The sequence below is a fragment of the Epinephelus fuscoguttatus genome, linkage group LG2 (assembly GCF_011397635.1).
Source record: "Epinephelus fuscoguttatus linkage group LG2, E.fuscoguttatus.final_Chr_v1".
In the NCBI taxonomy this organism is placed as follows: domain Eukaryota; kingdom Metazoa; phylum Chordata; class Actinopteri; order Perciformes; family Serranidae; genus Epinephelus; species Epinephelus fuscoguttatus.
Genome location: NC_064753.1, coordinates 905,222 through 930,988, shown reverse-complemented (window position 1 = coordinate 930,988; position 25,767 = coordinate 905,222). Strand labels below are relative to the sequence as shown.

The 25,767-nt window shown below is 43.9% G+C and overlaps 1 protein-coding gene across 1 annotated transcript in view; it reads left to right on the top strand.

Moving 5' to 3' along the window:
• Nucleotides 1-25,767, top strand: part of cers3a (ceramide synthase 3a) — a 126,462-nt gene that overhangs the window by 33,283 nt on the left and 67,412 nt on the right. Inside the window, 5 exon segments of the mRNA XM_049603287.1 lie at nt 9,804-9,985; nt 20,433-20,550; nt 24,020-24,138; nt 24,232-24,289; nt 24,510-24,560. Coding sequence (XP_049459244.1) covers nt 9,813-9,985; nt 20,433-20,550; nt 24,020-24,138; nt 24,232-24,289; nt 24,510-24,560 — 519 coding nt within the window. The 5' untranslated portion in view covers nt 9,804-9,812.

Sequence of the window (25,767 nt, the reverse complement as noted above, 5' to 3'; positions counted from 1 at the left end):
AGACAAATCTTGATCAAATATTACTCCGAGGTTTCTTACGGTAGTGCTAGAGGCCAGAGCAATGCCATCAAGAGAAACTATGTCATCAGATAAAGAGTCTCTGAGTTGTTTGGGGCCAAGAACAATAACTTCAGTTTTGTCTGAATTTAACATCAGGAAATTGGTGCTCATCCAAGTTTTTATGTCCTTAAGGCAATTATGGAGTTTAGTTAATTGATTACTTTCTTCTGGCTTCATCGATAAATACAACTGAGTATCATCCGCATAACAATGGAAATTTATAGAGTGATTTCTAATGATGTTACCTAAAGAAAGCATATATAGAGTAAATAGGATTGGTCCGAGCACAGAACCTCGCGGAACTCCAAAACAAACTTTGGTACGTAATGACGATTCATTATGAACGTGAACAAACTGAAAACGATCAGATAAATAAGATTTAAACCAGCTTAGTGCTGAACCTTTTAGGCCAATTAAGTGATCCAGTCTCTGCAGTAGAATTTGATGGTCAATTGTGTCAAACGCTGCACTAAGATCTAATAAAACAAGTACAGAGACAAGTCCTTTGTCCGAAGCAATCACAAGGTCATTTGTAATTTTAACGAGTGCTGTCTCAGTGCTATGATGCACTCTAAATCCTGACTGAAATTCCTCAAATAAATTATTATCATGGAGAAAATCACACAGCTGGTCTGCGACTACTTTCTCAAGGATCTTTGACATAAAGGGAAGATTAGATATTGGTCTATAGTTGGCTAACACCTCTGGATCCAGGGTGGGCTTTTTTAGTAGAGGTTTAATTACAGCTACCTTAAAAGACTGTGGTACATAGCCTGTTAATAAGGATATATTGATCATATCTAATATATGAGTGTTAACTAAAGGAAAGACCTCCTTAAGTAGCCTAGTTGGGATGGGGTCTAAGAGACACGTTGATGATTTGGATGAAGAAATCACTACAGTCAATTCTTGAAGAGAAATTGGGGAGAAGCAATCTAAATATATATTAGGTTTTACAGCTGTGTTTGAGGTTAGATAGGTACTATCTGAGGACAGGAGGTCATGAATTTTGCCTCTAATAGTTAGAATTTTGTCATTAAAAAAGCTCATAAAATCATTACTGCTAAGCGCTAAAGGAATACAAGGCTCAATAGAGCTTTGACTCTCAGTCAGCCTGGCTACAGTGCTGAAAAGAAACCTGGGGTTGTTCTTATTGTCTTCTATTAATGCTGAGTAATAGTTTGCTCTGGCATTGCGGAGGCCCCTCTTATAAGTTTTGAGACTGTCTGTCCAGATTAAACGAGATTCTTCCAGTTTGGTTAATCGCCAATTCCTTTCAAACCTTCGCGATATTTGTTTTAACTTATGGGTTTGAGAGTTATACCAAGGAGCGAATTTTCTTTGCTTTTTTAACTTCTTTTTAAGAGGAGCTACAGAGTCAAGTGTTGTTCATGAGCGAGCCTCACGCGCTATCGACAAAATGATCAAAGTCGGTACGGGAAACCTCTGTTACTGAGGACTTGGTATTGAATTTAATGAATGTCGTTTCCTTAAATTTTGTGACAGCACTATCTGATAAACATCTAGTATAGTAACTGTTGCTGAGTGGCGTGTGATCGAGTAAAAAGAAATCAAAAGTAATCAGATAATGATCCGATAGCGAGGGATTCTGTGGAAAGACTTTTAGGTTCTCAATTTCAATTCCATACGTCAGAACTAGATCGAGGGTATGGTTAAAACAGTGAGTGGGTTCATGTACTCCCTGACTGAAGCCAATGGAGTCTAATAATGAGATAAACGCGGTAGCCAGGGAGTCATTATCAATGTCGACATGAATGTTAAAATCGGCTACAATAATAACTTTATCTGATTTAAGAACTAAACTGGATAAAAACTCTGAGAATTCAGATACAAATTCAGAATACGGGCCAGGAGCACGGTACACTATAACAAATAAAAGTGGCTGCGAGGTTTTCCAGGTCGGATGTAAAAGACTAAGAATGAGGCTTTCAAATGAATTATAATCTAGTTTAGGTTTAGGGCTGATTAACAGACTAGAGTTAAAAATGGCTGCAACTCTCTCTCGGCCGCTGCCTCGAGGAATGTGGGTATTATTATGACTGGGAGGAGTGGACTCATTTAGACTGACATATTCATCTGGACACAGCCAGGTTTCAGTGAGACTGAGTAAATCAATATGATTATCTGATATTAATTCGTTTACTAACACTGCTTTAGACAATAGAGACCTGATATTTAACAGTCCGCATTTAATTCTCCTGTTTTGTCTTTCTGTCACAGAAGAGGTTTTAATTTTTATGAGGTTGTTATGCACAACTCCTCTTTGTTTAATTTTAGATTTAAATAATTTAGGTGGTCGGGGGACAGACACCGTTTGTATAAAACTATGAAAACTATGGCTGGGTAACTGAACTAGAAGCTCAGAGAGGCGTATAGGACTGCGACTCTGAGTCCTGGTCTCAGCTCTGGGTTGTCAGGGATTTAAATTACTAATAAAGTTTGCCAGGTTTCTAGAAATGAGAGCAGCTCCATCCAAAGTGGGATGAATGCCGTCTCTCCTCATAAGACCAGGTTTTCCCCAGAAAGTTTGCCAATTATTAACGAAACCCACATCGTTTGCTGGACACCACCTGGACAGCCAGCGATTAAATGATGACATGATGATGATGATGGCTAAACATGTCATCACTGGTCAGATTTGGGAGGGGTCCAGAGAAAACTACGGAATCCCACATCGTTTTTGCATATTCACACACCGAGGCAATATTAATTTTAGTGACCTCCGATTGGCGTAACCGGGTGTCATTGCCGCCGACGTGAATAACAATCTTACTGAATCTACGTTTAGCTTTAGCCAGCAGTTTTAAATTTGATTCTATGTCGCCCGCTCTGGCCCCAGGGATACATTTGACTATGGTCGCTGGTGTTGCTAACTTCACGTTTCTCAGAATAGAGCTGCCAATAACCAGAGTTTTATCCTCAGCGGGTGTGTCGCTGAGTGGGGAAAAGCGGTTGGAAACGTGAACAGGCTGGTGGTGAGCCGTGGGCTTCGGCTTGGAGCTGTGCTTCTGGCGAACCGTAACCCAACCTCCCGGCTGAACGGGAGTTACCGGAGGACAGTTAGCAGAGGCTAAGGCTATGCTATGTGGCTCCGCACCGGCTACAGGGGGCTGGCTAACTACCGCAGCTACTGAATGGTTTTCCATGGTGCGGAGCCGCGCTTCTAATTCACTAAGCCTCGCCTCCAACGCAGCAAATAAGCTACACTTATTACAACTACCACTGTCGCTAAAGGAAGCAGAGGCATAACTGAACATTTGGCACACCGAGCAACAGAGAGCAGAGGGAGAAGCCATCGCTAACTGTAAAGCTAATGTAGCTACCAAGGCTGGTAACGTGCAAACAACAGCTAAGAGATTAGCGAGAAAGTCGTAGAAAGGAGGAGAGCTATAAGTGCTTAAACAGAACCAGTGTGGGTTAAGACTTGAAGTAGACGTTAAAGCAACTGAAGTGAGAAAGCAGGCTAGTAGAATCCACCAGAGCAGTACAGAGACGCTGTCACAGAAACACCAGAAATGACACAACTCGCTTACCGCAATACATCAGCACGTCAGCACGTCAGTCAGAACATGAGCGTGGTGGTGGAACACTGGCTGTGTATGCTGTGGGAGGGGGTGGGGTTGGGGTGGAAAGGATAGATCATTTGGAAATGGAGAAGGTGGCTGAGAATTGCCAACTTGATTAGCCTGTGGTGGGGCCGTGTGATCGAGTAAAAAGAAATCAAAAGTAATCAGATAATGATCCGATAGCGAGGGATTCTGTGGAAAGACTTTTAGGTTCTCAATTTCAATTCCATACGTCAGAACTAGATCGAGGGTATGGTTAAAACAGTGAGTGGGTTCATGTACTCCCTGACTGAAGCCAATGGAGTCTAATAATGAGATAAACGCGGTAGCCAGGGAGTCATTATCAATGTCGACATGAATGTTAAAATCGGCTACAATAATAACTTTATCTGATTTAAGAACTAAACTGGATAAAAACTCTGAGAATTCAGATACAAATTCAGAATACGGGCCAGGAGCACGGTACACTATAACAAATAAAAGTGGCTGCGAGGTTTTCCAGGTCGGATGTAAAAGACTAAGAACGAGGCTTTCAAATGAATTATAATCTAGTTTAGGTTTAGGGCTGATTAACAGACTAGAGTTAAAAATGGCTGCAACTCCCCCTCCTCGGCCGCTGCCTCGAGGAATGTGGGTATTATTATGACTGGGAGGAGTGGACTCATTTAGACTGACATATTCATCTGGACACAGCCAGGTTTCAGTGAGACTGAGTAAATCAATATGATTATCTGATATTAATTCGTTTACTAACACTGCTTTAGACAATAGAGACCTGATATTTAACAGTCCGCATTTAATTCTCCTGTTTTGTCTTTCTGTCACAGAAGAGGTTTTAATTTTTATGAGGTTGTTATGCACAACTCCTCTTTGTTTAATTTTAGATTTAAATAATTTAGGTGGTCGGGGGACAGACACCGTTTGTATAAAACTATGAAAACTATGGCTGGGTAACTGAACTAGTGGTGGGGCCCCTTGAGTTACTGGATGGGGCTCTTGTGCTGCTGTGTTGGCTATCATAGAAAAGGAAGGAGCAGGAGCTGTGTTCTTGTATGCTGCTGAAGAAAGGGTAGAGGAAGGGATAATGGGATGAAAGGCACAGGGATTTTGTGAAGCCTGCAAACGCAGGGATGAGAGGAAAACTCAGATTATTTGGAAAAGTCAGACACAGAGGGAGCAGGCATGGGGGGTAATGTGACATGGCCCCCACTGGGGGGGGGCTGATGATGCAGGTTGTGGCCCTGGAGGCGGCAGAAGCCTGGTGACGTCATTGGAGAGGACGCTGGCGGTTATTGGCTCTGGTGCCACGGCCGGAAGTGTCGGAAGCTTGGAGATTGTTGCTGCCAGAGTTCTGATGGAAGCTGTGTATAGATTGAGCATAGTTGCTTTGTTGTCATTGCAGCGGAAGGGAATGCCGTTTCCCCTCAGGAATCATTGATGGCGGGCAACAGTCCGTTCTCTGATGCCGGGCTCTGTTTGTGGACGTGGAGACGGCTGCATTGAGGAGGAGCGCGTGCCGTGAGTGCGCTGTGATGGATAGCCGGGGGCTGTACTGGAGAACGACTGCTGGTGTTGCTGGTGTCGGTGCCGGCTCCTTCGACTCTGTGGGTCACGATGTTCAGCCCTCGTGGAAGGAGGAGAGGAGCCCGGAGATCGATCGGGAGTTGGAGAGATCTTGTTTGACGACACTTGCTGGAGACGCCGGCTTGACCTCGGCATGGTTATCACTGAGCGTGGGTAGCACCGCTGAGAGGCTTGGCTGTGGTCTGCTTGTTCTGTCATGGCTGGAGTATAATCCGTTTTGAACAGATCATCATACAAATCGTCTTCTGGTTCAGGTGGGTTGATTTGTAATTCAGGTAATTCAAGTTTTAGGGTTGTCGAAGTTTGATAATGCATTCAGACGTGAAGCACGGTCTGTGCTCGAGAGATTTGAGACAAACGGAGCAGGATGGGTTAACCAGGTATAAGTAGGCTTGACAGGTAATCAGGGGTGTGGTTAAGGCGTGGCCATGCTCCCGATCGTAAGTTAACAAATTAACTTCATCTAAAAATGGTGGCTAAAAACAGAGGGACAGGAGTCAGAAGAAGGTTGGAGGCTGGTGCTGATGCCTCTATCTTGGACAGTGGTGTGGCTCACTGTGGACAGACCCTGATCTGGCTTTGCTGCCACCTTCAACACGCGGTCAGCGCACCGATTGGGGGCGGGGGGCAGAGAGCTTCACAGACCACAGCAGCAGCTCCTTCTCTGGCCAGGAGCAGAGCTTCACTGGGACAGCAATTTCCATCTGCAGTACCCTTTCTTGCACTGTAGCATGACAGAAATGTCATGTAGATGATTAAGGGAATAACATTACTACTGTCAAGGCATGGGGGGGCAATCGTACTTGGGCACATTACAAATAAATTATGCCCAATATGAAATTGCCCCAAGGATATCTGATGGCTTTTCTCAGCAGACAGGGAGGCTTGGACTGAGGTGAGGCTTGGGGGAGTGGTAAAGGTGATGCAAAGGGACGGATGGGGTTGGATTGAGAAAATGAAGAAAACAGTGACAGGGAGGAAAGACCAGGTATAATTAGGCTTGACAGGCTATTGGAGGCGTCATCTTGCTCCCAAACCTAAGCCAACTAGTTAACTTAACTTCCCTAGTAAGGACCGAATCATGACCACGCATATTAAAGGTTTAATAAGATGTGGAAGACCAAGATGTTAAAGAAGGATGAATGGGTTTGAAGAAGGGGATTAACGTGAGGGAGGAGGCTGTCCTTTTACACTAGTCTGGGATGGGCGCATGAAGGTTGAGGAGGAGAGGATAGACAACAATCTGTGAAAGAATAGTAATAAAGATCTGGATAGTAGTGTAAATTCTGTCAGTATTCAGACTTATTAAAGAATGCCATAGTTGCATTTAATGATGATATGTGATAAAGTGAATAAAATAAGATGAAAAAGGAAAGAAGAGAGAGACAGTAAAATACAAGAGGATCTGCCTGTAGAACATCCTGCAGAATTTGCCTTAACTGGGACCACCCAAGGTGGCAAATTCTAGTTTGGAATTTTGAAAAAAACCTGTCTCTAGATGATATTTCACCATGACAGCCCTTCCCAAATGGTAACTATGTAGTAGTAGTAGTAGTCAACCTTCAATTACATCAACCATTGATCCAAAGAATGAAAAAATATTGGTCACTTTATTTGAATAGACCATAATGGTAAGGTAAGGTTGATAAGGTTTGTAGCTTCTACATTTTTATGCACTTTGGTTTGCTGGTAATGTTTAGCAGTCTGGAAGCATCCGTCCATCCATCCATCCAGCCATCCATCCATCCATCCATCCATTTTCAGTGGGTTATCCTGGGTTGTGGGGGCAACAGGCTGAGCAAAGCACTCAGCAATTGCTGCCCAGCTCCTCGTGGGGGATTTCCTAGTGCTACCAGACCAGACAAGATATATATTCCCTCCAGCATGTTCTGACTCTGCCCTGGCCTCATACCAGTTGGATGTGCCTAGAACACCTCTAACCAGCCAAGAGGGCATCTTTATCAGATACCTGGAGCTGCAAGTCTGGAAGCTTGCAGGTCATCATTTCCAGAAGGGCCACTGGTGCTGGGGGTCCTTGCATCAGCATACCTGTAGAATAAGTGAAAGATATTTCTCATCGATTTCAGTGAGGAGCCAAATTGTCAAGAAATTTAAACTATTTTATTAGAGCAAGATGATGAACATTTATTTATTGTATTTATTATAAGCATACCTTTGTCATCAGATGTCATGCTGAACCACAACGGCATCTTTTTGCATTCTTGATGGATGTTTCCCAGTGCGCATCAAACACCTTTATCTGCTGACTGTTTTCTAGGTTAAGCACAAAACCAGCAATCTCTCCAAAAGTCTTATCCCCTTTCAGTTTCTGAATAAAGCTCATTTCATCAATGATGCATGCAAAGTGTTCTCTCTTATCTTCAACTGCTGATGCTGATTTCACTGCAAAGCAATGATCATATGTCCAAAGAGATCTCTAATTGTAGTCACATCATGGAACTTGGCTGTTTGTGACTGTTTCTCTAATAAAGATATGCTTCCCCTCCAGTCTGGTGAGCTTACAGCATTTCACTTGCTATGCCTGGTGACGCAGCAATTTCTGTGGAAATTACTGATGACATCATCCTAATCTGGACCATATAAAATTGTTTTTTAACTTATCTTGATATAAAGTAAAATTAAGAGAAATCCCTGCTATTTTAACCAAAGGTCTACAGAGAAGTCTTAAACACCTGGTTGTGTAGTAATTCAGTTAGGACCACTTTTGTCAAACAAAGTTGAGAATGAGATTTGCCTATTGGTTGCATAAAAAGGAATGATGTGATCTATCTGATGACTCCCTTCAGTCAATCAGCTGATCCATCAGTTAAGTGGGGTGCTTGAGATCAACTGATCAAGCTGGGATTTGAGCTGAGGTTAATATTGTGTCCTGCCTGAACTAACACTGTGCTCAATTTGATTACATTTCCCATAGATTTTTCTCTCCACCCTATTCATTCCTTATATTCCATCTTTGGTTTTAGTTTAACAGGTTAGCCTGGTGCTAACAGAACCGTGTCCAGCAGCCTTAGGTTTTAAGAGGCTCCTGAAAGGTTGGGGCTGATGTAGTCCAGCACAACCCGCAACAATCATGGCTCTCAATCATAGCATTTGAGGGCAGGTATTTTGTTAATACAGCATTTACTATTATTTGCTAAATATATTGCAGTGCATTTAAATTACACAAGTACACTAAATGACAGAGTGGCCAGTAACTCTGCCTGACAGATGGGAGATTCAGGATCAATTCCCTAATTGAGCAAGTTTACTTTTCTACCAGATCCTGACAATTCACCAAGGAAGACAAAAGTTGTACAAAAGCAGCAGCTGTTATTGCATAACAAAATGAAAAATGTATCTTACACTGTGCTGCTCAGTGTCCACAAACCTTGCAAGGTCAATGCTTCAACTCCAGATTGTTGCAGTGCTGTGTATTTGGGCTTCAGGATTTTTCAAGCAGTTCATTTCATATTTCTGCATTTCTAGCAGTGATTTGAAACACATTTCAGCTGTCAGCATTAACACTGTATTTTCTGCAGGAAAGGCAGTTTCTGGTTTCTAGTTTTATTTTTTTTCATTCATTCATTCATCTTCTAACCGCTTCATCCTCTTGAGGGTCGCGGGGGGGCTGGAGCCTATCCCAGCTGACATCGGGCGAGAGGCAGGGTACACCCTGGACAGGTTGCCAGACTATCGCAGGGCTGACACATAGAGACAAACAACCATTCACGCTCACATTCAGTTATCAATTAACCTAGTCCCCAAATCTGCATGTCTTTGGACTGTGGGAGGAAGCTGGAGTGCCCGGAGAGAACCCACGCTGACACGAGGAGAACATGCAAACTCCGCACAGAAGGGCTCCCACGCCCGGGATCGAACCGGCAACCCTCTTGCTGTGAGGCGAGAGTGCTAACCACCACACCACCGTGCCGCCTTTTATTTATTTTTTTTTTTAATATAATAATTATACTGTGAATGCCTTGTCAGCATTCACACTATTAACAATAGTGTACATGTTGTGTCAACATTCACACTGATAATAATGTGAGTGCTATGTTAGTGAATGCTGTGTCAGCATTCACACTAATAGAGAACAAAGAAAACAATAGTGTGAGAGCTGTTGACAGCTATCACACTAATGAACTGCACTTGTTTTTTTTTTAAAGATATTTTTTGGGCATTTTTAGCCTTTAATGTATAGGACAGACAAGTGTGAAAGGGGGAGAGAGAGAGGGAGTGACATGCAGCAAAGGGCCACAGGCCGGAGTTGAGCCCGGGCCGCTGCGGCAACAGCCTTGCACATGGGGCACCTGCTCTACCACTAAGCCACTGACGCCCCAACAAACTGCGCTTATTTGTGGTGCAAATAAGTTCATATTTCCTATGAGACCAGGCTCCATGGCAATATTGAAAGGATCTTCCAAATGGAAATTGACCTTGCTGAACGGCTGATTCCTTGGAATCTTTAGATCCATTCACCACCTATTAGTGACACAGTAAAGCATGTACCATATATTGATATTACTATATATCCTAACTTCTTGTGTTTGTGTGACTTAATGACCCTGTTAGGGTGGAGGGATGTTTGACGCGCTGCATGAGTGGTTTTGGTGGGACAGAATATGGCTGCCTGTGAACCTGACGTGGGCGGACCTTGAAGACAGGGAGGGCCGGGTCTATGCCAAAGCCTCACATCTCTATGTCACTGTCCCCTACGCAATTGTCTTCCTACTTATCCGATACCTGTTTGAAAGGTAAGATCCACATTATGCTCCTGATCTCCCATTTAGTTATACTGTACCAACAGCACATGACTCTCTTTTGAAGCATTAGACAGTCCAGTGATATTGAAACTATCAAGTATTGTGTGTGTATCAAAGCCAAGAATATCTTATTCCTCAGTGTCCATTGTTGTCCAAAAACTATTAAAAACACATCAATTAGCCACATTGCTGCATCTTCATGACATCAAAATGGCGCCACGGAAGGCTGCCTCTGTTTTTTGGTGCGCATTGTTTTGCCTTGTTTTGTTTGTCTACCCTGTTTTTTTGCGTCAGTTCCCGAATCTCTTTCACCAGAGATGAGCTTATGAACATCAGTGGAACTACTCCAGCTGATTTTTTAAAAAATTTTTTCCCACTTTTCTTGAGCCTTTGGTGGATTTACTGGGCTTTTTGGCCAAAGATGCCCATACCTTTGCTCGTGCAGTGAAATGCCGGAGTAGGGGGAAACGTGCCACTGCGCTTGTGCGTCTCTGCCAACGCAGACATGGTACACCGCTGCCAGGTATATTTCTCTCCAGCGTGCGTTCTCTGGCCAACAACCTGGATGAACTTCAGCTACTGATGGTGAAAAACAGACTTTTCTACATCTGCAGTTTTGTGCTGTGTACGTGGCAGTGTAGATCGATACTGGACTCTGCGCTGCAGCTGGCAGGCTTCCCACTCTTCAGAGCGGATTGTGACACGGAACTTTCCGGTAAAACTAAAGGTGGAGGTATCTGTTTTAACACTAACAGTGGCTGGTGTAATGATGTGACAGTGATCCAACAGCACTGCTCTCCTGATAGGGAATCTTTTTTAATAATAATAATACATTTTATTTATATAGCGCTTTTACAGCTCTCAAAGATGCTTTACATTTAAACAAAGAAAAGAAGTACATACATATAAGTGTGAAGAGATAAACAGAAGACAAGGACGATAAACAACAACAAGGTGCAAAAACAGAGCAAAACATAGAAAAAAGAAAAAAAGGGGGGAGTACATGAGAAACAGAACGAAAAGCTAATGTTTAAAGGTTAAAAGCAGATTTGAAAAGGTGGGTTTTAAGGAGTGATATGAAGGTGGATGGTTTTGGACAGTCGCAGATGTGTATAGGGAGGGTGTTCCAGAGGGAGTGGGTGGCTATGAAGAAGGCTCTGTTGCCCCAGGTTCGGTGCTTGATCCTGTGTGGAGGCGAGAGGAAGTTTTTGTCGGATGATCGAAGGTCGTGGGAGGGAGTGTGGTGGTGGAGCATGTCTGTGAGGTAGGAGGGAGCCTGGCTATGGAGGGCTTTGTGGGTGAGGAGGAGGATCTTGAAGTTGATTCTGTACAGGACAGGGAGCCAGTGTAGGTTTTGCAGGACAGTTCACGGGAGCAGGTGTGGGTGAGGAGGCAGGCAGCAGAGTTCTGGATGTACTGGAGTTTGTTGAGGACTTTGGATGATGAGCCATAGCGGACGCTGTTGCAGTAGTCGAGCCTTGAGGTGATGAAAGCATGAATGAGAGTTTCAGCGGCAGAGAAGGAGAGTAATGGACGGAGACGGGCAATATTTCTGAGGTGAAAGAAGGCAGTTTGGGCGAGGCGGCTGATGTGATGTTCAAATGAGAGGTTATTGTCGAAGATGATACCAAGGTTGCGGATGAATGGGAGGGGGAGAGAGGGTGGTGTTGTCGATGCTGAGGGTGAAGTTTTGTGTTGATGTAAAGAGGGATTTTGGGCCGAGTATTATTTCAGATTTGTCACAGTTCAGTTTGAGGAAGTTGGTTTGCAGCCATGATTGGAGTTCAGTCAGACAGTTGGTGAGGGTAGAGCGGGTGGCCGGGGTGATGGATTTTATGGAGATGTAGATTTGGATGTCGTCAGTGTAGCAGTGGAAATGGAGACCCTGACGACAAATGATAGAACCAGGGGGGAGTAAGTAAATGATGAAGAGGAGAGGACCAAGCACCAAGCCCTGAGGGACACCTTGAAGCAGAGGGATGGTGGAGGAGATGCAGCTGTTGACATGGATGAACTGATGTCTGTCAGTGAGGTATGATTTGAGCCGGGAGAGAGCAGAGCCAGTGATGTTGAGGGAAGTTTGTAGGCGGGATAGCAGAGTGGTGTGGTTGATGGTGTCAAAGGCAGCAGTGAGGTCAAGGAGGATGAGTATGCTGAGGTGGACAGAGTCGGCAGAGAGGAGGAGGTCATTAGTGATTTTGAGGAGAGCGGTTTCGGCACTGTGTTGAGGGCGGAATCTGAATTGAAATGGTTCATATAGTTCATGAGAGCAGAGGTGGGTCTTGATTTGGAAGGTGACAACATGTTCCAGAATTTTTGACAGAAAGGGAAGGTTCGAGATGGGACGGAAATTTGAGATGACGTCAGGGTCCAGGCTGGGTTTTTTGAGGATGTGGGTGACAGCGGCCAGTTTCAGGGATAGAGGGACAGAGCAAGAGGTTAGGGAGGAGTTAATGATGGTAGTGATGAGTGGGGAGATTGTTGGGAGGCAGACTTTGATAATGGAGGATGGTATGGGGTCCAGGACGGAGGTGGAGCTCTTCATCTTGGAGATGATGGGGAGGAGTTCCAGGGGGGAGTTGAGTGTAAATGGTTTCGATCTTTGATTGAAAAAATGCCAGAAAGGAGTTGCATTTGTCAGTTATGATGGAGGAGAGGGTGTTGTCGCAGGGTTTGAGGAGTTTATTGATGGTGGAAAAGAGAGTCTGGGGTTATTGAAGCCAGAGTGAATGAGTTGTGAGTAGTAGTTGGACCGGGCGGCAGCGAGGGCGTCTTTGTAGTTTGAAATGTGGTCCGTATAGGCATGGAGATGGACTATGAGACTGTTTTTTTTTTTGTAAAGTCTTTTAAGCTGGCGCAAGGGTTTTCATGTGGCGGAGTTCCGGAGTGTACCAGGGAGATGAATGAGTGAATGAGACAGTTTTGGTTTTTAAGGGAGCCAGTTTTTCAAGGCAGAGGGACAGTATGTTGTTGTAGTGGGTGACCAGGTCAGAGGCGTTTGGGGTCAGCGGGGTGGTGGATGCAGACAGCGTGTTTGCCAGTGAGTCAGAGAAAGCTGAGGGAGTGATGGGCTTGATATTTCTGAAGGATATGTTGCGTGTGAGTTTTGGGGGAGGGAGTAGGGTCTTGAAGTCCGCAGTGATGGTCAGGTGATCTGAGATGTGGAGGTTGGTACTGGAGAGTTGGTGGAGGGTGAGACCGGCGGAGCATACTAGATCCAGGATGTGGCCGCAACAATGGGTGGGGAAGTTGACATGCTGGGTGAAGTGAAGGCAGTGGAGCAGTTCCAGGAGGTCTATTGCACTTTTGCAGTTGGGATCATCAATGTGGATATTGAAGTCCCCAAGCAGGAGAATTGAGGGGGATACGGCGGATGAGGCAGAGGAAGTCCAGTTTATTGTCAGTGATGAATTCATGTAGGATGGCACTTTTGTTGGTCAGTAAGCGGGTGTTGAGTAGAGCCAGTTTCAGGTGATTTTGGGTTTGAGTAGCACGGGGGGTGGCAGGAATGCAGAAGATGGGGCATAAGTTTTTGTTTTTCACAGTCTTAGTACGGTAAGGGCGGGGTGGTCTGTGCTTTATGATGGACTGTATGGGGAATGTCTCAGGTGGGAGGGTTAATGATAGATATGGTCGGGCGGGGGTGCTGGTGAGCTGGGCTGTGATCTGTGCTGCTATTTGCACGGGGACAGGAAGAGTGTCAGTGGAGGGGGCGTGTGATGTAAATAGTCATGCACGTGGTGCGTGATGTACAGCATGCTGAATATTGGCTGCCAGTGTGCGGCTTCCCAGGCTGGTAGGGTGAATGCCATCGTGTTTGATGAAAGAGGGACGGTTCCAGAAAAGATTAAAATTGTCCACGAAGTTGAAGCCTCGAGCATAGCAGGCAGGCATGAGCCAGGTATTCAGCAGGAGCAGTCTGGAGAAGCGCGCGTCCCTGCGACCAAGTGTGGGAATGGGACCGGAGATAAAAACAGACTTTCCACAAGTGTGTAGGAGGTCCAGGAGGGAGGTGAAAGCACTTTTGGTCAGCTCAGAGGCACCCCGAGCCAGGTTGTTGGTCCCTATGTGCACCACAATGTGGGTAATGGAGGTTGGGAGTGACTGCAGCAGCCCAGGGAGTTTTCCCAGGATTTCTGGGACTGTGGCTCCGGGGAAACAACAGGTGGTGGCATTGAAGAAGTGGATATTCCTTGTGATGGAGTCTCCGATGATCAGGGTGGTTGGAGGGAAGAGCGGGTGAGGAAGGGTTTTTGCCAGGTTTGATGGTGGCGAACCAGCATCCGGGCTGTGCGCTGGCCACGGGATCAGTGACCGTGCACGGCCAGACAGGTGTTGCAGTGGATCAGCTCGGCCCCAGGAGGAGGAGAGTCTGCCAGCGGCATGGGGTGGAGGAGGCCTCCAGAGCATCTGAGGTCAGCTACCTTCAGGAATTTGTGACGTGAAGCAGAGGTAGTTGTCCTGGAGGAGAGCTGGCGATCCAGGACCGCGGCAGAGCCACTCTGGGCACCGGCGGGTGCTGACGGGGAGGAGGGCTCCACTTCACCCATGGGCACTGGGCCACAGGGGCAGCGAGTCGCGGGGACACCGGCAGCTGCCCATGTGGAGCCAGCCGCGATGATCCCAGACGCAGGGCAGCTGGAGCGGGGAGATGGCGCACCAGCAGCCGCCGAGGCACCGGGGACCGCGGGGCCGTCGGAGCGGGAAGCTGCGGGGACGCCATCAGCCGCAGGTGTAGGACCAGCTACCCCAGACGTGGAGCCACCTGAGCCCGAGGGTGAAGCACCAGTAGCCGCAGGCAGAGAGGGGACAGCGGTCTTTCCAGAGCCGGGCATTGCACAACTACCAGCAGCCATCTGCAGAGAGCTAGCGGCGGGGCCTGGCACCGGGCGGAGATAGAGGAGGAGGAAGGCCGCGGACAGGTGGAGGTATCCCATGGGATGGTGTTCTGGAGGGCCGCTTTGAGGGAGACAATGTGCAAGGACTGTTCGTGAGCCAGGTACAAGCAGGAGGTCAGCATGGCCTGTTTATCTTGTAGTTCTTCATCAACTGCAAACCTTTTTATTCCCCCCCGTGAGTCAACCGTCAACAACGCCTATCACGCCATCCCCGTGCTGCACTGGGCCACTCTGACCACGCCACCGTCCACCTCATTCCCTCATACAGGCAGAAGTTAAAGCTCTGTAAACCTGTTATGAGGTCATCTAAGAAGTGGAGCAGTGATGCAGTGGAGGATCTTCAGGCGTGTTTGGACACTACTGACTGGGATGTTTTCAGGACCACCACCAATAGTCTGGATGAGTACATGTCACAAAGTTGTTCCAGATATATAAATCCCTGGGCCACACCAACACAGACGCAAGAGGGCAGAGTTTAGGTACAACAAATTATTTTATTGCACCAGGAAAAAAATTATTTAAGTACAAGAATAGAATGTTTAAAATACTAATAAAAACCCAATACAAATACTGGCCAGTACTCAACAGATTAAAAACAGAAGAATAAAGTAATAAAATAAAGTGGTGAATTTAAAATGGGAAAATAACCCAGTCCTCAAAAGTCTTCCCTACGCCCCTGTCCACCTGTCTCTATGGGAGTTTTATACTCAGTCCAAAAGCAGGGGTCTGTCCTGTGTGCCGTGGCTCGGTGTTGGCGTTGGCGTGGTATCAGCTGCTCTTGACGCTCCTCGTCTTGTCAATCCGAAGCCGCTGGAAACAAACCAAACAGTCCTAATTACTAGTGGGCACGTCTGCAGCCAGCAGCCCACTCACACAACCATCTCAGTCTGATTTTCTGTCCTTTAAAAATCGTGATCTCTGGCCCATCAATAGTATCGTTGCAGCTCACTGACTCGTCTTCCACACCGCAGAACAGCTGATGCACGCCTGGAGAAGCAGGTAAGGGTTGACACGCCTAGGAAAGAGACCTGAGCCAGTGGATTCCACCTGTTTTATATTGGCGGATACTGATTGCAGGCCAATCATTGTGAAACAGACAGAAGGAGAAAACAAGGGGGGCGGAACCGTGCGCTATTGTCCATAATGTCCACATTGGCTTTTCTTAAGTCCATGCAAAAAACAATATAAATCCACAGCACTGTTTACACAAAAACAATAATTCACAGCAACTGCTTCACTTTGCACAACTGTTATTTGCACACAACCTTGTTGAGCACTGTAAACAATTCATGTTTACAGTGTAGATATTTTTTTTATATTTTTTATATTATTATTATTATTGTTATTGTTATTTGCATTCAGATTTTATATTTAATTGTTTATAGTATTTCCTTTTTATACTTCTGCTTCTAATTACTCTATATTTTTTTTTATATATATTTTATATTGTTTGTTATGCACCAATACACCAAGCCAAATTCCTTGCATGTTAAAACCTACTTGGCAATAAATCCAGTTCTGATTCTTATTCTGATTCTGGGTAACATGTTGCTTCATTACCAAAAATATACACTGTGATTTATCTTGACTCATTCACCATCTTGCTGCTGGAAATACTTACTAGATAAACTAAATGACTTTGATAGATGACATGACTTGGATCAAATGAAAGTGAACTTGTAGTTTTCAAAATATAAGATAAGACAAGACAAGATAATCCTTTATTCGTCCCACAGCAGGGAAATTTGCAACATTACAGCAGCAGAGGGACGGTGCAAACAGAAAGCATCAGCACAAAAAAAAACACAAAGCAATATGTAAGTATGTATCAATAAAAAGAAAAACAGTGTAAAAGGTAAACTGTACAAAACAAAGAGCTATTTAATAAGCAAACAGTACATAAAAACACAAAGCAGTATAAAATGAGCCAAAATATAATAAAGAGACAGACTATAATAATAATAATAATAATAATAACAATAATAACTTTATTTATATAGCTCCTTTAAAAACAAAAGTTTACAAAGTGCTTTGACAAACAAAGCAAAAGCAGGAATATCTATAGCAAGAGAGTCAAAACAATGAGGGCAAGCAAAAGCAGGACAAAATTAAGCTCAAATTGAGGTATACTTAAGCAAAACACAGACAGAATGATATGACAGAGTGTTAAAAGAGATAAGAACAATAAAGGCAATAAAACTATTATTTCTAAATACTAGAAACAAACGAATAGAAGGATAAAAAGACAACACTGCATAATGACAATAGCATAACAAAGAATAAACAATTAAAAGGAATAGAATAAAATAAATAAAAAGAGTAAACAAAAAGAATAAATAAAAAGACAAAAAGACGACATCACATAAAGGCAAGTCTATAAAAATGGGTTTTAAGAAGAGATTTAAAAAAAACGCTGGTGAAGCATCTTGTCACTGAAGGAGCTGCCCAGTGCTGTCAGAGTGTCCTGCATGGGGTGGGACATATTGTTTATAAGGGATGATAGCTTGGCTATCATTGTCATTTTGCCTACCGCCTCCACTGGGTCGGGGGAGCATCCCAGGACAGAGTTGGCCATCTTAATCAGTCTGCTGAGTGTCTTCCTGCTGCTGCCCCAGCAAACTACTCCATAGAAGATGGCTGATGCCACTACAGAGTCAAGGAAAGTCCTCAGGAGTGCCCCCTGTACTCCAAAGGACCTGAGTCTCCTTTAGAGATAGAGTATGCTCTGTCCTCTCTTGTATAATGCATTACTGTTGTCCATCCAATCTGGATTATTATTCAGGTGCTTGTAAACTTCCACCATCTCAATGTCCTTTCCCTGGATGTTCACCTGTATGTGGGTAGAGTGTTTGCACCTGCAGACCACCTGCAGACCACCAGCTTTTTAGTTCTTCCTGCATTGATCTGGAGGTGGTTCCACTGCAGACAGAACCCTGCATCAGTTCTCTGTATTTCCTGTCATCCCCTTCTGTGATGAGGCTGACTACTGTAGAATCATCAGAGAACTTTTGTAGATGGTAGATGGCTGAGCAGGAAGGTGGGGGAGGGGCAGGACACAGGGGTGTAGACAGTGGGGGTTGCAGCAGGGAGGACTGGACAGGGAGAGGGGCAGATGACTGATCAAATCTATTAAAGAATAAGTTCTGATCATTCACCCACTTCTGGTCCCCCACAAGCTGGGAGTTTGAGCACTTGAGACAGAGATGGATTTGAGGACCTGCCAGACTCGGGGGATGAACTAGTCTGTGATCATATCTTCCCAGGGGAGGGAGAGGTGATGAGTTAAATGCCTCCTTAGTGTTCCCATAAAACAAACCCAGTGTATTATTGTCTCTGGTGTGACATGTAACATACTGGGTGAATGTGGACAGGGTGGAGGACAGAGAGGCATGATTAAAGTCACCAGAAATAAGGAGGACAGCATTCGGGTGTTGTGTCTACAGCCTGCTTGCAGCTGAGTGGATAAAATCACATGCCACGTCAGCATTAGCAGAGGGGGGAATATGTGCAGCTATTGCAATAACATGCCAACATTCCCTCAGGAGATCGAAAGGACTCATGCTAATGCGTAAACAGTTCAATGTCTTTATTGCAGATTTGTTTGTTAGTGGTGATGTGACCAGAGTTACACTATCTATCATTAAAAAATACTGTTTGTCCTCCTCCCTTCCTCTTACCACTCTCTTTTCCATATGGTGTGGAAACTGTCTCACGCAGTGTTAGTTTCTGGTGTGGCACTGTTAGCCAAGTCTACGTAAACAGCACAATGCTACACTCCCGGTATTCCCTTTTGTGTCAGGTCAGTGCCACTAACTGGTCAATTTTGTTGGGGGGAGATCTCACGTTCTCCATGATGATTAACAGGGAGGACTGGTCTGTAGCATCTCCTCCTGGCACGGCGCTCAGCTCTGGCCTGGCATGCCTGCCTTTTCCTCCTGAGCTTGGAGGGAACCTCAGGTCTCTTCTCCTTATCACCACTGTGTTATGGAATACTAACAGCTGATCCCTGGTGTAAAAAATCGGGCCGTGACTGTACCTGAAGTCCCTGGATGCGGACATAAGCTTGCAAAAAACAGAAAATTGGAGAACAGAAAATGAATGACTTTAGTGACCATAGTGCAAAGATAACTCAAAAGAAAGTATTTACATGAAAAGTTCTAAAAACAAATTTCAAAAACTAAAAGAGAAAAAGCTCAATGGTGAGCAGGAAGCTGCTGGAACAAGCTTGAAAAAAAGGCTGCTTAGGGCTTCTTTTTTTTTTAAAGATATTTTTGGCCTTTATTTTGATAGGACAAACAAGTGTGAAAGGGGGAGAGAGAGAGGGAGTAACATGCAGCAAAGGGCCACAGGCTGGAGTCGAACCCGGGCTGCTGCGGCAACAGCCTTGTACATGGGGCGCCTGCTCTGCCACTAAGTCACCGACACCCCAGGGCGTGATGATTTTTAACTGATGATTGGTTATTGAAATGTTCAGCGTCATTTCTATGGCGACAAAAACCTGACATAGTGACACTACTGTAAACAACTGCACCTCTAGATACTTTGGTAAATGCATCAACAGCCATAACCCACTGCTGAATGAATGAATGAACGCATCCTACCTTCACATTTGCTTTTTGAAAGTAACTTCCTTCAAAGCCACACTCTTCTAGTAAATGCAATATGTCAGATTGCCTCTGAATAGTGGCCTCATCAGCAACATTTGTTTTCGGCACCCCCGAGGCATGAATACTAATGACGTCAGATTCAGGGTGAGTTGTTGATCTCTACTGATTGGTTAGGGAAAAATCAAATTCCCTCCCCCTTGTAAATCGCCTTCAATGGAGGCGATGTCAGACTGAAGGTTCTGGGAGCTTCAGTCTGGCACTCAGGCTATTACATATGGCTTCATTACATTTTGTGAGGGTTACCCTCTTCTATACTGGCTCCATGTGTTAGATGGCAAGAATATATGAAAAAGTTGTAATGATGGAGGGATGAAAAATGGACTGATAGTGCACCAAAAGTTACCATTGCTGCAATGCTATATGAATTTTTCAAGACTAGGCGCCCAGACCTTGAAAAAAATCACTATGAGACATGGTCCCTCCAAATTGGCACGATGGCCACATTTTGGTGGTCTAGGTTGTCCTCACATTTTTTTTTCTATTTTAATTCAATTTTAAATACTTATAAATCCCCAAGGGGAAATTAATTTTTTCCACTCTGTTGTCATGTACATATATACACAGAACCGAAATACACACACATGCACAAACAGGAACTACTATACATGCATTAAATGGAGAGATGTCAGAGAGAGGGGGCTGCTCGTGAACAGGCCTTGCATTAGGAAACTTCGGAAGTGCCCAGAAGGTGAACTGGCAACTCTCCAGCTACATGTCCACACTCCACATTTGATCTAGACTGGGACTTGAACCAGAAACCCCCTGGTTCCCAACCATGTCCCTATGGACTGAGCTACTGCCGCGTGGCTGAGTGTTCTCTGCTGACAGTGACATTGTTAGAATTGGACCCTGTGTTTGTTAACTGTGTTCCAGGTGGATAGCAACACCAGTTGCAGTCTCTGCTGGGATTAAGCACAGAGTTCATCTGAAAGCAGAGGACAACCCTCTTCTGGAGCTTTACTACATTACTCAGTGTAGGAATCCTTCTCAGGTAAACAAAGTCCCACTTAAATATTAGCCCTGTATTGTGTCCCTGAGAGCAGCACGCTGAGACTTAAGAAAACACATGCAAACAGACAAAAGACAAGCAAATCAAGAAAAAATCTTCGCTACTTTGACAACATGCGCAGCAGGCAGAAAAAACACTGCACATGGAAAAAACAACCAAATACAGAAATGCACAGCAAGTAGCATCACATGACAATGGAAACTGTTTCCAGAGGAAAGAAATTGGCACAAATGCATCAGAAAGTATCTTATTACAACTTACAAGTACTTGCTAATCAAATGTATCAAAATAAAAATAATGGTAAGAGCAAATGTGTTTATTTAAAATACAAGTAATTTGTAATTCGAAAATACACAAATACATTCTATGCAGACTGATATTATCAGATTTTGGGCATTGCCTCAATATCGGTATGACACTAAACTCCCTAGTTAGAAAAGATGAGCGTTTCTAATTTCCCAAATCACAGATTTAAAGTGGCCAGTCAGGATAACTCAGGGGGTGGCAGACTGCTGATTCAGGGATATATGCTGGGTGGTTTCTTTGAGTCAAATGACTCATTTCCACTGGATGGTTCAGCTCCCCTGGACTGGAGTCACATTTGGTATCAGGTCCTTTCTCTGTTTCATTTTTCACTGTGGATAGTACCCACAAAGTGTAGGCAGCCATCACCATACCCAGATAGCACAGATACATCTGGCCAATGTCGGCCCGATGTATCAAGTTTAGATCGTTAAGACGTAGCAGGGAGAGCGTTTGCTCATTGCCAATACGTCGCTGAGACGTCGGCCTTTAATTGAAAAAGACCACCACGTGATGTTCAAACGATCAATAAAAGAAGCTGCGCTCAGTGGGCGCTCCTTCATTAATATTCATATGCTTCGTTAACTATGACCTTTATTCATTTAGGTCGGACCTTTCAAACTACAATTAGCTATTTCACCATCCAATGTGAGAAATCAATGCTAACATTCAAAAACAGCTGACTGTTACCCTATTCCTAATTTGACAAACTTTATTTTCAAATTTCCACAAACAATAGCCTATCTGATGGCCAGTCCGCTTCTCCTGGCAGCCTGCAAGAGACAGAAAAGACGATGAGCACATAACTTTAAGAAATAAATCCCAACTTCACCACTGTATTTTTTTAAGCATTTCAGCTGTCTTTTAGCCAGATTGACGCCTTTGGGTCCATCACTCTGCTTAATTTAGTGTTGAAACCGTTAAATAACAGGATCCGGCGTTAACTCCATTAACTGTTAACAGCAGCTCAACAATCGGTCCTTCATCTCGGAAAAACCGTGGTTTCAAAACTGCGCTATTACCTGTAGCCCCCGCGCTCCTCTCCACTCCTCTCACCCACACTTGAGCACCAGTTCTGGGATATAGTGTCGGCCTGCCCGGCCTGACCTCCACACTCCTCTGCATTTCTCTCACCCACACTTGAGCATCCGTCCAGGGCCGCGGAGGTCAGGTCAGGTGGGACCATAGGTGAATGGATCCCAAGTCTCGAGCCCCCTTTTCTTTAATGGACTTATTTACCCCTCACATTGTTGTTTATTTGTTTTTGTTTTGTTTTATTGTACAGATTTTTCTTTATAGAAGCTGATTCAACATCTTCAGTTGTAATATCACTAATTGTGCCTTAAATGTTTGTAAGGTGATGATACTTGAATAAAAAGGAAAAAAAAAAATAGTCTTGAGCCCTGCCCAGGACCACAGGTGGCAGCTCCAGGCACTTCCACTTTAACCCAAAACGAGTGCTCACGAACCAGATGAGCAGATAACGTCAACTAGGGAAAATAAAATGAAAACACCACAGTTGTAGCCTGTTAGCTAACATGAGCTAAACTAACGTTAGCTATCAGCTAACGAAAGATAACGTTAGCTGGTGGGGACATGTGCTATACATCCAGTTGTGCCTCGCCACTCACTAGGAACCACTTTTAACGGTCACAGAATAAACAACATAGCTATTTTCTGCCAATTTATTCCAATTAGCTTACCTGAAACCAACTGCGATGAGATGCTGTGTCCTGCGAGCTTAGTTCCAAAGACCGCAGAGATGAAATTCCGCCTTCTGTGGCGACTTCCGTATGTGGGCAGGTATATTCTATGGCACTGGGCCGAGCCAAAGCCGACGTAACAGAGACGTTTGATGAGCTGGGACAAAAGAGTACTAAATTTAAAGATATCCGCCCATGCGGCCAACGCTTGTTAGACGTTATAACTTCAGGGCCGATGTGTCGTCCTCAGGCCAATGTCGGCCAGATGTATGTGTGCTATCTGGGTAGTAATGTCACATGAATGTATCATGACATCATCTGTAACAATGTCTGTACTACATTAATTGTATGGTGTATTGTGCGACGTAACGTACAGTGTAATGTATCACATAGTGTTCAGTGTAGTTTTATGTGCTACCATTTTTTTTTTTATCTTAAATTTTAGAAGTTGCTGTTGCTATTGACAATAGTTAAACTTTTTAAAAATGGTGGGTTTGTGCAGGATGTTCTGTGTTGGAATGTCCAGTGATGATTCTCTCTGACCAATCAGTGGTCTGTAGTGTTTTAACTCCACTTTCTACTCAGCTCAGCTTACTTGAAACCTTGACTTAAGTGGTACCAAAATAAAAATCCCAGGTTCCAGATACCATCCACAATTTTTGCGCATGGAAAACCAAAAAAGAGTCAAGTTGGGGGGAGCTGGGCCATACCATGCAATGGACATACAGCAAAAGCGCCCATTGACTGACTGAGTGAACAGCCAATTGAAATGCAAGTGAACAGTCAGACCACTGTGATGCACTAGTTCTTTCAGATGACAGAGAGGTGTGCTGTGAAGTGCATTCATCAACAATGTGACTTGTTAATGCATAAAATTACGTTAAACGGTTACATTATGCGGAGTTTGCATGTTCTCCCCATGTCAGCGTGGGTTAGACAAGACATGCAGATTGGGGACTAGGTTAATTGGTAACTCTAAATTGTCCACAGGTGTGAATGTGAATGTGAATGGTTGTTTGTCTCTGTGTGTCAGCCCTGCGATAGTCTGGCGACCTGTCCAGGGTGTACCCTGCCTCTCTCTCATCAGGCGAGAGACAGGGTGTACCCTGCCTCTCGCCCGATGTCAGCTGGGATAGGCTCCAGCCCCCCCGCGACCCTCAAGAGGATGAAACGGTCAGAAGATGAATGAATGAATTGTATTTGTATATTGTGTTTTTTAGCAGCCATTATGCTCTATGCAGTCTCTCTCCGGTTATTTACTTGTACCTGTAACTCAACAGCCACATGACAGCACTTTTTTTTAAAAAAAGAAAAAAATCAATGTCCTTGTTACTTAAATTAAATTACAAATGTCTCTCTAGACTGCATACACTGACTTAGTGCAATTTTTTATACAAAGTGCAACCAGTGTGCATGTGCATGTGTGTGTGTTCATTCCTTTCCAGGCAGACATTGATGGGCTGTCTAAGAAAAGCAGTTTGTCAGTGAGACAGGTTGAACGCTGGTTCAGAAGAAGACGTTGTCAGGACCTTCCCGGAGTCCTGAAAAAGTTCAAAGAGGCCAGGTCACTACTCTGTGTGTGTTTGTGTGATGTTGATAATAATGTAGCACCTCCAGTAGCCATAGTTGATAAATGTCTCCCCTCTGCTTCCTACAGTTGGAGGTTTTTCTTCTACCTGTCTGCATTCATTGGAGGAATAGTAGCACTGTACGATGTAAGTAGCCAGTAGTATGTAGTATGATTGGAACATGAGTCCATCTCAGCCAGAAACAAAAGATTTTACTGTGCAAGTCAACTTAAGATAGCCATGGTTAAATGTTAAAGTTAGTAGCAGTATTGTGCATGTAGCTCTGTATCTTTAATTAAAATTATACTCATTTACATTTCAAATAAACTGTACAATGTAATAACATTTTATCCCCATGTTTTTGCAGAAAGAATGGTTTTATGACACTCAGAAAGTATGGACAGGTTTTCCAAAGCAGGTTTGTATACTTGTAAGGCACCATAATCATCATATTAACATAATCATATATACATAACATTAATACATTAATATAAATCAGGTTTTCCAACTGCTTCAGTGAAATCTTTTGAATAGGTTAATTTACTGAATAATTTGGGCACCTATGAGGATAAAGCGTGCTTCTGATCAGTCATCATTTTGAGGAATAACGGAACAAACTTGATGAGCCTTAGTTGTCCTTACTTAAACTTTACAGCGTAAATCTAATGTCAGAGAAGATCATGGCCCAGCATGTATGTGTGGACATGAAATAACATGTGCACCATGTGCCACTGGCCACAAATAGAATTTTTTTTTGCTGAAAACCTAGGTATTACTTTTGACTATCAGCTGTAATTTGATAAACCTATAAGATGTTTTTTCAGTAAATATGTCCTTCCAGCATTATCCAGCTGTTGTCCTTCCAGCAATTAAAAACAGTTATCCATGCTTTTGGATTTCAATCTAAATATTGGCATGTAGATGTCTTCAGGCTGAGACTATTACCTAACATGTGAAATGTCCATGTACTTTGCAGCCATTCATTATTCGTTTTGAAGTAGGTAAACAAAAAACGGGAAACAATCCTATTTTCCTTTTTCGTTTTGATGTAGGTAAACAAAAAACGGGAAACGAGTCGTCTCCCATTTCTCGTTTGGAAATTGGAAATCGAAAAACGAGTCATTATCTGATTTTCTGTTATGCATTTATTAACCACAAGTCGGGAAATAAAATACGACCGTAATTCTTTTAATCAAACTAGTAATATCAACAGGGGGCAGCAATGCGCCGTAGTCTAGTCTGCCATTGCAAACAAAGAAGGAGAAGAATAAGAATAAGAATGGTTTCCGGGTTAAGGCAAAGCAAATTTGATTAAAAGAATTACGGTTGTATTTTATTTCCTGACTTGTGGTTAATGAACACATGATAGAAAATCAGATAAAGACTTGTTTTTCGATTTCCAATTTCCAGACGAGAAACGGGAGACGACTCGTTTCCCGTTTTTTGTTTACCTAGGCCTACATTAAAACGAAAAAGAAAAATAGGATTGTTTCCCGTTTTTTGTTTACCTACTTCAAAACGAATAACGAATGGCAACAAAGTACACGGACCACCATGTAAGATGGCATTACAAACCACTTTCCATGTCATGTCTGTTGGGGTCAACATTTTCAAGGTGTCACACG